Below are 14,887 nucleotides of genomic sequence, written 5' to 3'. Positions count from 1 at the left end.
AAAGCTCCAACGACTCTGCTTTGCGGTGAGAAAATAAACACCATTTCAGACACACAAAACCTTCATTTAGTTCTCATTCTACTGGGGCCAGTAAACAACCCCTTTGAGTGGTGGGCGTGCCTCGTGGGATGGTGCAACCTCGGTGCCTCGCCAGAAACACAGCCAGCCCACTGACGCCTCAGGGTGAGCCTGGGTCTGCTTTGAGACGACACATGCAACAAGCAGGAAGTCAGGTCTTATGCCTCATTTTCTCAGACAGGTGAATCCATCGGAACTGGCAGGAGCTCCTGCCTGCCACAAAGCGGCAGCAACAGAGGAAAGTTCTAGAAAATGGCTCAAATTGTGTTTCAAGGACTTGTCCCACTCTGTAACTTTGTTATTAGTATGTGACAGGCAAGTAGGAAGTTTTTAGAAGCTTTTGTCTTTTTCTTTTTTCTTTTTTTTTTTTTTTTTGCGGTACGCAGGCCTCTCACTGCTGTGGCCTCTCCCGTTGCGGAGCACAGGCTCCGGACGTGCAGGCTCAGCGGCCATGGCTCACGGGCCCAGCCGCTCCGCGGCATGTGGGATCTTCCCGGACCGGGGCACGAACCCGCGTCCCCTGCATCGGCAGGCGGACCCTCAACCACTGCGCCACCAGGGAAGCCCCTAGAAGCTTTTGTAACAATTTGACAGGGGAATTTTATGTCTATTTAAGGAAAATTTTTATTTATATCTAGAATATCTTTCCTTTAGTTTTATGCTAACTCATTTTTATTGCATTTTTACTAACGTGTCAGTCTATCAATAACAAGAAAACAAATTTTTAATTGTGCACAGAGAGTATGAGACAGCAAAATCTCACTCTTCATCAAAAAACACTCCAAGAGGAAAAAATAAGCCACAGAATGAGAGAGAAAATTTCAACACATTAAGAAAGTTTTTGTAAAAAAGAAATCCAACATTAATGTAAATAATCAAATCAATTAGAGAAATGGGCAAAAATCTTGGACAGACACTTACTGAGTAAATGCTAATAGTATCTGATTAGATAAGTGCTTGGGTAGAGACATGGGTTTTACAGGTCACCATGGAGTAGTCACCAGATTGGTAAAAAGGTAAAAAGTCTCACAATCCTGAAGGTTGGTGAGGATGATGGAACAGAGCTCTTACTCTCAGACCAGTTTACTCTCCCACAGCTGGTGGGAGAGTAAACTGGTCAAAACACTTTAGAAAACTCTCTGGCAGCATCCATATAAGCTGGACACACACCTACCCCATGGGCAGCAACTCCACTGCCAGGAACCAAAAGAAATGTGTTCACATGTGAAACGAATGATGTGGAGGAGAACGATCACCGCAGCGTAAATTTTCGACAGTCACAACACGAGAACAAGCCAAATGACCACCAACAGAAATAATGGGTGGTGTATTCACACTATAGATAGTAAACTGCAATGAACACAAAAAAACACAGCTCAGGCAACAACATGGATGAAGCTCACAGACAAGACAGCACCCTAGTCTCATCATGGTTCTCCCATAGGATCTGCCGGACATTCTGGGGACCAGCTGTCCTATAAATTCAGTAACATTGTGGTGCTGGAGTTATCCCCCTCTATAGCGCCAACCTCCACTTGGTACCCAGAGGTCATGGGGGATCAGGAAGGTGAGCCCTGAAGGAGTCTTGGGGAGAAAGGAACCCTGTGAGGTCAGGGAACAATTCACGGGCTGGCGTGAGGTCCATGGTGTAGGAGTCATAGGAGAGAGTGATTTCTGCCATTGGGAGAATTCCCAAGGGGGCTGGGCAGGGGTGGGATGCAGAAGCCTCACCCCCAGGCATACGATGATGATGGAATGGGGAACATCTGGGGGAATCAGATCAGGTTTCGGGAGCTAAATGCCCACCAGGAGTCTTTTTAGCCTCAGCTGTAATTTTATTCAGACTCACGGGGCAGCCCAGGGAGTAGAGCACGACAGCAGGGCAGCAGCAGCAAATTCCCATCAGGAGGAGCGGTCCAGACAGCTGTCCTGGAGTCATTTTCCTGCTTACCTTTCCCGCAGGCCTGGACCAGGCCATACCACTCCCCGCAGCTGTTGCACAGCAAGGTGAAGGCTGTTTCGCGCCGGCCCGTCACGTGGCCGGGGGCACAAAGGTACAGCAGCTCATCCCCCATCTCCAAGCCCGTGTGGCCTTGCAGGATGGTGTGTGGGAAGGAAGGTGGGTCTCCACACGGCTTCTCTGAGGACAAGGAATCACAATAAGTTTTCCCAAACTCTGCAGAACTTTTTCAGCCTGGGAGGAAAAAAAAAACTTAAAAAACAACCCCTTGGGACTTCCCTGGTGGGCCAGTGGTTAAGAATCCGCCTTCCAATGCAGGGGACGTGGGTTCGATCCCTGGTCGGGGAACTAACATCACACATGTTTTGGGGCAACTAAGCCCATGCGCTCTAGAGTCCACACACTGCAAAGATCCTGCATGCTGCAACTAAGACCGGATGCAGCCAAATAAATAAATACTGAAAAAAAAAAGAAGCCAGTAGAGGAAGTAAAATGGAATAATATAAAATATTGGATTAATCCAAAAGGAACAGAACAAGAGGAGAAAAACAAAAAGCAACCCCCTCTCCCCCATGGGTGTTGCCTGCACCTTAAACTGAGATCTCCTTCACCCTGGCATCCCCAGGACCTGGCAGAATGCCTGGCGCAGATGAAGCACTCAAAAAATACTTGTTGAATGAATAAATGTGCTACAAAGTGCTACAACTTTGTGTTTTTATTTTTTTAAAAAAGATTTATTTATTTAGCTGCATTGGTCTTCATTGCAGCGCTCAGGTTTCTCTCTAGGTGTGGCGTGTGGGCTCCAGAGCGTGTGGGCTCAGTAGTTGCGGCACACGGGCTCTCTAGCTGTGGCCCACAGGCTTAGTTGCCCTGTGGCATGTGGGATCTTAGTTCCCCGACCAGGGATCGAACCCACGTCCCCTGCATTGGAAGATGGATTCTTAACCACTGGACCACCAGGGAAGTCCCACAACTTTGTATTTTTAAATTGCCAGGCAATATTATCCTCTAATGTCTCCTTGAAAGGCGGACCCAGAGACAGTGCCCAGCAGCAAGTGGTACTTTTTGTCAAATGCTGAAATATTACAGACTGTAGAGTAGAGGATGCCTCTGCCCTCCCCCAACCTCGACCCTGATGGTAACACTGTTACCGGTTTGGTATTTACAAATAAATACTGATAGAGATGCACATAGGTATACTACATATGTAGCTCTGTGTGTGTGTGTGGGGGTGTGTTTATTATTTTTTATTGGAGTAGAGTTGCTTTACAATGATGTGTTAGTTTCTTGCCGTACAGAAGAGTGAATCGGTCACACATATACATACATCCACTCTTTTTTAGATTTCTTTCCCATTTAGGTCACCACAGAGCATTCAGTAGAGTTTCCTGTGCTTACAGTAGGTTCTCATTAGTTATCTATTTTACACATAGTAGTGTATATATGTCAATCCCAATCTCCCAACTTATCCCACCCTCTTCTTCTCCCCTTGGTAACCGTAAGTTTGTTCTCTACATCTGTGACTCTGTTTTTGCTTTGCAAATAAGTTCATCTCTACCATTTCTCTAGATTCCACATATAAGCGGTAATATATGATATTGTGTGTGTGTTAACATAAACAGGATTACATCATATTTATTACCGAGTACCTGCTTTTTAAAAAACTAATAAACTAATTTTTGGAGCAGGTTTAGGTTCACAGCAGAATTGAGTGGAAGGTACAGAGATTTCCCATGTTCCCGTCTCTACCCAGGCACAGCCTTCTCACTATCCTGTACCACAGTGGTACATTTGTTACAATCCATGAGCCTACATTGACATGTCATTATCTCTCAAAGGCCACAGTTTACATGTGGGTTCACTCTTCATGTTCTACAGTCTATGGGTTTTGATTGTATAAACCCAATCTATGGGTTTTGAATATATAATTACATACATCCGCCATTGTAGTATGATACAAAATAGTTTCACTGCCCCAAAAATCCTCTGTGCTACACTTATTCATTCCTACTAACTCCTGGCAACCATCAATCCTTTTACTGTCTCCATAGTTTTGCTTTTTCTAGAATGTCATATAGTTGGAATCATACAGTATGTAGCCTTCTCAGACTGGCTTCTTTCACTTAGTAATAAGCATTTGTTTCCTCCATGTGTTTTCAAGGCTTGATAGCTCATTTCTTTTTAGCACTGAATAATATTCTATTGTCTGGAAGTGCTACAGTTTATTTATCCATTCACCTACTGAAAGACATCATGGTTGCTTCCAAGTTTTGGCAATTAGGAAAATAAGCTGCTAATAAACATTCATGTACAGGTTTTTGTGTGAACTTAAGTTTTCAGCTAATTTGGGTAAATATCAAGAACTGTGATTGCTGGATCACATGGTAAAAGTATGTTTAGTTTGGTAAGAAACTGCCAAACTGTCTTCCAAAGCGGCTGTACCATTTTGCATTCCCACCAGCAATGAATGAGAGTTCCTGCTGTTCCACATCCTTGTCAGCATTTGGTGTCTTCAGTGTTCTGGATTTTGGCCATTCTACTAGATGTGTAGTGGTAAATCATTGTTTTTTGTTTTTTTGTTTTAAATTAATTAATTTATTTGACTGTGTTGGGTCTTCGTTGCTGCACGTGGGTTTTCTCTAGTTGCGGCGAGCAGAAGTTACTCTTCGTTGCGGTGCACGGGCTTTTCATTACGGTGGTTTCTCTTGTGTGGAGCACGGGCTCTAGGCGTGCAGGCTTCAGCAGTTGTGGCTTGCAGGCTCTAGAGCATAGGATCAGTAGCTGTGGCACACGGGCTTAGTTCTGCAGCATGTGGGATCTTCCCGGACCAGGGTTTGAACCCGTGTCCCTGGCATTGGCAGGCAGATTGTTAACCACTGCACCACCAGGGAAGTCCCTCATTGTTGTTTTAATTTGCATTTCCCTGACGACATATGATGTGGAGCATTTTTTCGTACGCTTACTTGCCATCCGTGTATCTTCTTTGGTGAAGTATCTGTTCAGGTCTTTTGCCTATTTTTAAATTGAGCTGTTCATTTTCTTAATGTTGAATTTCAGGAGTTCTTTGTATATTTTGAATAATAGTCCTTTAGTAGATATGTCTTTTGCAGATATTTTCGCCAGTCTGGGGCTTGCCTTTTCATTCTCTTGACACTGTCTTTTGCAGAGCAGAAGTTTTCAATCTTAAGTAAGTCCAGCTTAATAATTACTTCTTTCATGTATTGTGCCTTTGGTGTTGTATCAAGAAAATCATCACCATAAACAAGGTCATCTAGGTTTTCACCTGTATTATCTTCTAGGATTTTTGTAGTTTTGCATTTTACATTTAGGTCTGTGATCCGTTTTGAGTTAAATTTTGTGAGGGGTGTAAGGGCTGTGTCTAGATTCTTTTCTTTTGCATGTGGATGTTCAGTTGTCCAAGCACCTATATTAAAAAGACTATTTTTGCTCCATTGTATTACTTTTGCTCCCTTGTCAAAGATCAGTTAACTATATTTATGTGGGTCTATTTCTGGGCTCTCTACTCAATTCCATTGATATTTGTCTGTTCTTTCATCAGTACCACACTGTATTGATTTCTGCATCTTTATGTCTTTTAAAATTTAATTTAAAAAAGATTTTATTTTATATTGGAGCATAGTTGATTAACAATGTTGTGTTAGTTTCAGGTGTACAGCAAAGTGATTCAGTTATACATGTACATGTATCTATTCCTTTTCAGATTCTTTTCCCATTTAGGTTATTACAGATTATTGAGCAGAGTTCCCTGTGCTACACAGTAGGTCCTTGTTGGTTATCTAATTTAAATATGTGTACGTGTCGATCCCAAACTCCCAATCTATCCCTCCCTCTAGGTAAGTCTTGAAGTTGAGTCATGTCAGTCCTCCAACTTTGTTCTTCTTGAATTATGAGTTAGCTATTCTGGGTCTTTGTCTCTCCATATAAACTATAGAATTAGTTTGTTCATATCCACAAAATAACTTGCTGGAATTATGACTGAGATTGCATTGAATCTATAGATCAAGTTGGGAATAACTGCAGTGGGACTATCTGGGCTGCTCTCTGCAGCCTCCTCAGAGCTGCCCAGCAGCCACTCGAGCCCCCAGGGATGTTCCAAACCCAACTCATTCTCTGAAGCACTAGGACAAGGGCTCACCCAGAGCTAGTCTCCCCAGAACCACTGGGATTTCAGATTTGTAGCCCGTGCTCCAGCTGTTTTCTCTGCAGTGTCCTCTTCTCCTTTCCCTAACCATTATCCCCACAGAACAAAATCCTTCCAATTCCACCTCAGCTGCCACAGCCTCAGGAAGTCCCCCTAATTACCTTCCTCTGTGCCATGGAAACTCACTCATCTCTTACTTGTCCTTATACACCGTCAACTCCTTGAGGGTGGAGAGGAGTCCTCTATCTCTCTCTCTAATCTATCTATCTATCTATCTATTTTCTGAAGCACCCACAAGTCTGAGCCCTGCTTTGCACTACCCTGGACAAATAAATGAAAAATTGGCCAGTGCCAGGTCAAAGGTAATGAGTGCAGACTCTTCCACATTCCCTCGGGAGACCCTGAACTGGATAAGTTCTGTCAGCTGCTCAAAGCATTGCAGTTCATTGGTTCCAGTCTCCCATCATTGCTGGAATTTCCCCAAAGCTGATCTTGAGGCACAGCGCCTCCTCAAGCAGACCTGGGAGGTGGCTACTCTCAAAAATTCCTGCTCACCTGAGAGGTGAGCATTCAGCTCTCTTTTAATTTTTGGCCACCCTGCAGCTTGGGGGATCTTAGTTCCCTGACCAGGGATCGAACCTGTGCCCCTGCAGTGGAAGTGTGGAGTCTTAACCACTGGACCACCAGGGAAGTCCCTCAGCTCTCTTCTTGAAGACATAAAGGAAGGGACTCATTCCATTTCTATTTTTAAGGGAGATACAGGTAGGAGTAACGTATGCAGGGGAGGTGAAATACAGTTCTAAGAAGGTGAGGTGGGCTGGTGGGGAGAGCAGCCAGGCCAGCCCTGGCTTAGAGGGGGAGAAACAGAAGCACACCCTTAGTGAGCCTTGGGTGCTACAGGGAGAAGGTGAGAGGAGACCTGAAGCCTCCAGACCCCACGCTGTTGACTCCACAGACAAGCTGCCAAGAGAAGCAGAGCCAGAGAACCCAAGTGGAGGCAGCTCATTTCATCAGCATCCAGTTGGTTAAAAATAATTTCACTTATTAAAGTGAGGTCACCACAGGGCTGGAAATTCATTGTCAGTGAAACAAAATTACTGAAAGGAAACAGAGAAACATCTACGTTCATGATGAACTTTATTTCAAAAAAGAAACACAGGAGGAAGCTGCCTGAACATTCCACAGGCTGTTTTCCTTCTGGGCTCTTTATGAGGCACATGTCTGCCATTTTTGGAGTTAGCACCCTTCATTCTTCCTGTCTTGCCAAAGAGAAGCAACAGCCCAGGGCTAGGTGCAATGAAGCATCATCAGGAAAAAGGCAACCTTTAGAGGTGATACTGCACCTGGGTGTCTGCTGAACCAGACCTCACGTGCACTCCCCAGGAGCCTCTTCTTTGGCACACAGATTTCCCTTGGTGAAGTATAGTTGATTTACAGTGTTATGTTAGTTTCTGGTGTACAGCAAAGTGATTCATGTACACACACACACACACACACACACACACACACACACATACACACATACACATATACAGTAGGACCTTGTTGTTTATCTACTTTATATGTAGTAGGTTTTTAAAAAATATTTATTTATTTATTTGGCTGCGTTGGGCCTTAGTTGCGGCATGCAGGATCTTTCATTGTGGCGCGTGGGCTTCACTCTAGTCGTGGTGTGCGGGCTCCAGAGCACACGGGTTCAGTAGGTGCAGCGTGCGGGCTTAGTTGCCCCACGGCATGTGGGGGTCTTAGTTCCCCGACCAGGGATCGAACCCGCGCCCCCTGCATTGGAAGGCGGATTCTTAACCATTGGGCCACCAGGAAAATCCCTATATGTAGTAGTTTTTATCTGCTATTTTGTATATGGTAGTTTGTATATGCTAATAATCTCTAATTTACCCCTCCCCCACCCCCCTTCCCGTTTGGTAACCATAAGTTTGTTTCCTCAGTCTGTGAGTCTGTTTTTATTTTGTAAATTAGTTCATTTATATCATATCTTAGATTCCACATATAAGTGATATCATATGGTGTTTGTCTTTCTCTGTCTGATTTACTTCACTTACTGTGATAATCCCCTGTTGACTGTCTACAAGGCTCCCCTGAGGAAAAGTGAAGAGCCATTTGGGAGCCATTTACATGCTCTTTCTAAAGACGGAAAGGCAGAGGAACAGGGACAGAGCTCTCTCTGAGGGATCATGGGGAATCCATCCTGCTTTTCTGGAAAGTCCGAGGGAGAGCAGCCCTCTGACCCTAATCCCACCTCAGCATGCATTCCTGAGCCCCTTCATCACCCACCTGAAGCCTCCTCACAAGTCAGGCCCTGTTGGACCAAGACTGCAGTTTTCCCCATGCAAGCCTCTCCGTGTTGACCTGGAGGGGAGGAGAGGGGGGCAAGCTGGGCTCAGGCAAATTGCCCTGGATGCGGGGCTCTTGAGCACTGTGACTCAAAGACACCCACACAGGGCTCACTTGCTAAAATGGCATCAGTCCTTACATAAGCTGATAGGCATCGTGAGTTTGCTTCATTTTTTTGTTTTTGTTTTTGCTTTGTTTTGTTTTGTGCTTTCCTGTTGTTGTTATTGTTGTTTTGGGAGGAGGATGTAGACCATTTGGGGGGAAATTTTCATTTTCATATAATTTCAAAGTTACAGAGAAATTTTAAAAATAAGGAACTCCCATAAACCCTTTATCCAGATTTACTAATGTGTTTTCATTTTGCCCCATTTGCTTTATCATTTTCTCTCTCTAGATAGATATAGATATGTATATATATATATATATATAGAAAATATATATCATACATAAACACATATATGTGTATGTATACATATACGAATATGTATATATGTGTATCTATATCTGTAATTCTTTTTTTTTTTAAATTTTGTCTGCTCTGGGTCTTTGCTTCATTGCAACACACAGGCTCTTCATTGCGGCACACGGGCTTCTCTAGTTGTGGCGTGTGGGCTTAGTTGTCCCGCGGCATGTGGGATCTTAGTTCCCCAACCAGGGATCAAACCCATGTCCTCTGCATTAGAAGGTGGATTCTTAACCACTGGACCACCAGGGAAGTCCCTGTAATTCCTTTCTGAACCACTTGAGAATGAGTTGTAGATATGATGTCACTTTGTCCCTAAGAACCTTGGTATATATTTCCAAGAACAAGGATATTCTCTTACATAACTGCAGTAGTTACCAAAATCAGGGAATTTAAGCACTGATACAATACTATTATCTAATTCAAATCCATATTCAGATTTCATCAATTATAGCTGTTTTCTCCTGGTCCAAAATACAATCTAGGATCACAAATTACATTTAGTTGTCAAGTCTTTTTAGTCTATTTTAATCCAAAACAGTTGCCTTGCCTTTCTTTGTCTTTTTTTAGGCTTACAGGATCTTAGTTCCCCAACCAGGGATCGAACCTGCGCCCCCTGCAGTGGAAGTGTGGAGTCCTAACCATTGGACAGCCAGGGAATTCCCTCTTTCTCTTTCTTATCCTTGACATTCTTCTTTTGTTTTTTAAATTAAATTTAATTTACTTTTGACTGCATTGGGTCTTCGTTGCTGCGTGCAGGCTTTCTCTAGTTGCGGTGAGTGAGGGCTGTTCTTCCTTGTGGTATGCAGGCTTCTCATTGCGGTGGCTTCTCTTGTTGCAGAGCATGGACTCTAGGCGCACGGGCTTCAGTAGTTGTGGCGCACGGGCTTAGTTGCTCCGCGGCATGTGGGATCTTCCCGGACCAGGGCTCGAACCTTTGTCCCCTGCACTGGCAAGCGGATTCTTAACCACTGCACCACCAGGGAAGCCCTCCTTGACATTTTAAAAAGAGTATAGGCCTGTCATTTTATACGATGTTTCTCACCTTGAGTTTGGCTAAAGTTTCCTCATGATTAGTTTCAGGTTGCACATTTTTGGCAGGAATACTACTGAACTGAAGTTGTGCTCCTCTGAGTGCAGTATATCAGTAGGCACGTCTTACTGGTTTGGCAATAACTCAGTTTTGGAGTCACTGTCATGGTTTTAAACTTGGTGCCCTATAGGATGTGAACAGATGTTTCCAGCCTCTGGCTTCATGCACTACAGTTGTGGGCAAAGGGGCACACACTTGCATACACACAACCTGTCTGAAGCCTGTGAGGTGGAAAGCCCAGGATCTCCTGTTGTATGATGAGGAACACATGGCTCAGTGCCTGCCCCCCACCCATCACCCCAGTCAACATCCAGCCAACGCCCAGAAGCAAGGCCCCTACCCAGCAGCTGACTGTGGACTCGTGCATGAGCCCAGCTGAGGCCAGAAGAATAACACAAATTTCTGCCCTCCCCCCAAAATAGTGAACTAAACAAACAGTTGTTTTAAGCCACTACATTTGGGGGTGGTATGTTACACAGCAAAAGCTAGCTGCTACCTCTTGTTCGTGAGAGGAAAGAGATCAGACTCAGGAGCCCCAGGTATCCATTTGAGATCACTAGAGAAAGGTCATGCTGGTTTTCCTCTGGCTCTGTCCTGTCTCCCTCAGGGATCTGAACCTTTGCCTATGTTTGAGATTCAAAGGATCGTTCTCATTTACTTATGTGGTTTTTTTAAAAAACAAACCATGGATGTTGTTCTCCCCAGAGCTTTCCATGGCCACATCTTTCAGTTGCTTGACTGCAATCAGCAAATGTAGAACCCTTCCTGGAGGGAGATGCCATGGCAGCAGAGAAGCCTACCGCCAATAAACATCTAACAAGCACCAGCCAGGGCTGTAGGGTTCACTGTGGCTCTTTGATTTACCAACTCCTCTGACCCCTTCCCTGGAGATTGGGATTTGGTGCCTCTGGGATGCAGCCTGAGGGTTTGCATTTCTAATAAGTTCATCTGGTATTTCTCATCATCAGAGAGCTTTGGGAAACTCTGCATTAGAGAACTACTTCTCAAACGGGGCTACATGTTATAGTCACTGAGCAGCTTTAAAAAAGCCCAATGTCCAGAACATTTATATCTGTATCTCTAGGGCTGGCACCCAGGTATCAGTAGTTCTTAAAACTTCCCAGATGAGACCAGTGTGCAGCCTGGCAGTACCTGTGCTGATTTCTGTGACTGATGAGTAAGCAGCTTGCTTTCTCCCCATTTTCACGGACATTCCCGTTCAGCAGCATATATTTCTGATAATGAAGGTGTACTTTCTCCAGTACACATGAAACGCTGCCCTGGAGACTCCTTTATGGTTTTCTCCTCACCACTCAGCTGATTTCCCAGAAGGAAGTTGTATTTTTCTTTCTAGGAGCAGTTTCCTAAATCCTATAAATTTCCTTTCGGGAAAAAAGGATTTTTTTTCTTTTTAGAAAAATTTCCACCATGAAGACAGACCAAAGGGTAAGTGGTATCAGCAGCTGCAGCACATGCTGTCAGGGGTCTGCCCATATTTCCTAGATCCCTTTACCATTCCCATGCACAGGGGCTCTGGGTGAGCATCTGTGCATCTTTGTTGGAGGGTGACTCAGCTATCGTAACTCTTTGTCTGAGCACACTGAAAACCAGAAGAGTCTGGGAATTTATATCTCCCTGAAGCAGCCCTTAAACAATGACTGACAAGTTCAGTGGTATCAATACCCCTGTTCTCTCACCCCTGGTCAGGAAACCGTGGTGACCTGTGGTCACTGTCTCCAGAGATTCCCTGCAGGATTGAGCCAAAGTTACCCCCCCACCTCACAGCCACTGTGGACTTTGCTTAGTGCTGCACCGTTGCCTTCCCCCTTCGTTTCCCCGTCCACTTCCCCACTGCCATGTTGGCTTTTCTTTGGAAGTCTTCCTGATTCTTGGTGTTCAGTGAATCCTCATCTTAAGGTCAGTTTCTAGACCTTAAGAGGTCAACCCCCATGAGCACATCCTCCGAAACCTTTACAAAGGCTCTGGCACTGACCTTCATCCTTAATACACAGGGCATTGTATGTGCCACCAGGAACTGGGTTGCTTTCAATTCGCACATCGACAGCTCTCATGATTTGCTGTTCACCACTCCCCTTGCTACACATGGTTGTCCTAAAACAGACAAAGAAGACACTGGATTAGGAGAACTAACCAAAACTGGGAAAGAATTCTTTTCTGCTGTCAGCTCTGAATCAGCAGAGATTTTCCTGATTCAGGAGTTTTGGCTGAAAGTATCAATATGATAAAGTATCAATACTCTCCCCAGAAGTCTAAAAGCATGAAGTTATAGGTGGTGCTTGAATTGAGGTCACATATATCAATTCAAGATTCAGGGGCAATACATTGTTGATCTCTTCTAGTATACGTTTGGTTTTCATTTCATAAAATTCTCTTCTCTTTATTCTCTTCTTTTTGGGGGGTTTGTTTTGCTGTTATTTTCGGATTTCTTAAGATGGATCATTGGTTCATGAACCTTCAGCCTCTTTGCTTTTCTAACACAAGCATTTAACACTTTACATTTTCCTCCAGGTATAGCACTAGTGGCATCCCATGAGTTTGAGTATGTTATATTTTAATATCATTCATTTCTACATATATGTGAATTTCCATTATAATTTATTTTTGCCCCATGATTTATTTAAGGATATCTTTTGTAAATAGCAAATAGTAGAACTTTAAAAAATCCACCTGATGGTCCTTGTTTTCTAATTAGAGCATCACATCTACTTAATTTAATAACAGATCTCTTTGAATTTAAATCTGCCATATTTCTATTAGTTCTGCCCATTCTTCTTCCTTTCTTCCTCTCTTTTCTTTCCCGTATTTTGATTGTTTGAATTCCTTTTTGGCAATCTCTTTTTCTTCTGTATTGGTTTGGAAGTTATATGTTCTTTTACTATTCTTTTAGTGGTTACCACAGAGGTTATAACACGCTTCCTTGACTTATTAAAATTTAATGTTACTTTTTTTTTTTTTTTTTTTTTTTGCGGTACGTGGGCCTCTCACTGTTGTGGCCTCTCCTATTGCAGAGCACAGGCTCCGGACGCGCAGGCTCAGCGGCCGTGGCTCACGGGCCCAGCCGCTCCGCGGTATGTGGGATCTTCCCGGACCGGGGCACGAACCCGTGTCCCCTGCATCGGCAGGCGGGCTCTCAACCGCTGCGCCACCAGGGAAGCCCTAATGTTACTTTTACTCTCTTTCCCAACAACACAATTTAAAATACTATGTATTAACACACTTAAAACACTTCCTGACTAATATACCATTTTTTAGTGTTTAGTATTACTGTTACTGCTTTATATAATTATAGATCTTCCTCGACTTACAGCGGGGTTATATCTCCAAAAGCTCACTGTAAGTTGAAAATACGTAAGTCAAAAATGCATATAACACACAAAACCTACTGAACATCAGAGCTTAGCCTAGCCTACCTTAAATGTGCTCAAAACACTTACTTTAGCCTACAGCTGGGTAAAATCATCTAACACAAAGTCTATTTTACAATAAAGCATTGAATATCTCATGTAATTTATTGAATGCTGTACTGAAAGTGAAAAAGCAGAATGGTTGTCTTGGTACAGAATGGTTATAAGTGTATCAGTTGTTTACTCTCATGATCACATGGCTGACAGGGAGCTGCAGCTTACTTCCACTGCCCAGCATCATGAGAGAGTATCAAGACAGTATATCACTAGCCTGGGAAGAGATCAAAATTCACAATTTGAAGAACAGTTTCTGTTGAATGCATAACGTTTTTGCACCATCATAAAGTTAAAAAAAATTGTAAGTTGAACCACTGTAAGTCAGGGACCATCTGTACATAATTCCAATTCACCCCCATATTTACTTTTTCGACTCATCCCTTTTGGCATCTCCAGCCATCCACCTGGAATTATTTTCCTCCTGCCTGAAGAACACCCTTCAGTGTTGTTTTTTTTTTTAGTGCAGATCATGTGTGGTGAATTCTCTCACCTTTTGTCTGTCTGAAAATCCTTTATTTTACCTTTATTCTTGGAAGATATTTTCGCTGGGTATAGAATTCTAGGTTGGCAGTAATTTCCTTTCAGCACTTTGAAGGCCTCATTCAGTGGTCTTGGGGCTTTCACTGTCAATTTATTGTTGCTCCTTTGAAGGTACTCTTTCTTTTTCTTATTATTACTTTTAATAGTTCTTCTTCATATTTGATTTTTACCAGTTTTACCATGTTGTTCCAAGTCATGAAATTATTTTATGTATCCTACTTGGGCTTTGTAGGGCTTCTTGAATCTGTGCGTGGATGTTTTTCCACAGTTGTAGCTAAGTCTCATACTGCTTTTGCTTCATCTTCTTTCTCTTCTCCTTTTGGAATTCCAGTTACATGCATCTTCTTTGCCTTGTACTCTTTCTTCTATATTTTCATCCTTTTTTCTTCTGTTCTTTATTCTGGACATCTTCCTCTGAAATATCTTCCAGTTCATTAATTTTCTCTTTGACTCTTAAAATCAGCTGTTAGATCCATCCATTAAGTTCTTAATTTCAGCTACTGTATTTTTATTTCTAGAGTTTTCATTTGGTTATTTTTATACTTTTCAGTCTTCTTCCAAAATTCTCCTTTTTGTCTTTTGTATCTTTGAACATTTTAAAGAGTTCTTTTTTTTTTTTTTTTTTTTTTTTGTGGTATGCGGGCCTCTCACTGTTGTGGCCTCTCCCGTTGCGGAGCACAGGCTCCGGACGCGCAGGCTCAGCAGCCATGGCTCACGGGCCCAGCCGCTCCGCGGCATATGGGATCCTCCCAGACCG

The 14,887-nt window shown here is 43.3% G+C and overlaps 1 protein-coding gene across 1 annotated transcript in view; it reads right to left on the bottom strand.

Moving 5' to 3' along the window:
• Positions 1–14,887, bottom strand: part of SUSD5 (sushi domain containing 5) — a gene marked incomplete at both ends in the record, with an annotated part of 40,535 nt that overhangs the window by 12,029 nt on the left and 13,619 nt on the right. Inside the window, 2 exons of the mRNA XM_079713883.1 lie at positions 2,030–2,218; positions 12,102–12,220. Of these exons, the coding sequence (XP_079570009.1) occupies positions 2,030–2,218; positions 12,102–12,220 (308 nt within the window). The remainder of the gene's footprint in view (positions 1–2,029; positions 2,219–12,101; positions 12,221–14,887) is intronic.

This window comes from Hyperoodon ampullatus (assembly GCF_949752795.1).
Source record: "Hyperoodon ampullatus genome assembly, chromosome: 10".
NCBI classification, from domain to species: Eukaryota; Metazoa; Chordata; class Mammalia; order Artiodactyla; family Ziphiidae; genus Hyperoodon; species Hyperoodon ampullatus.
This window is presented reverse-complemented; position numbering and strand designations above follow the sequence as displayed.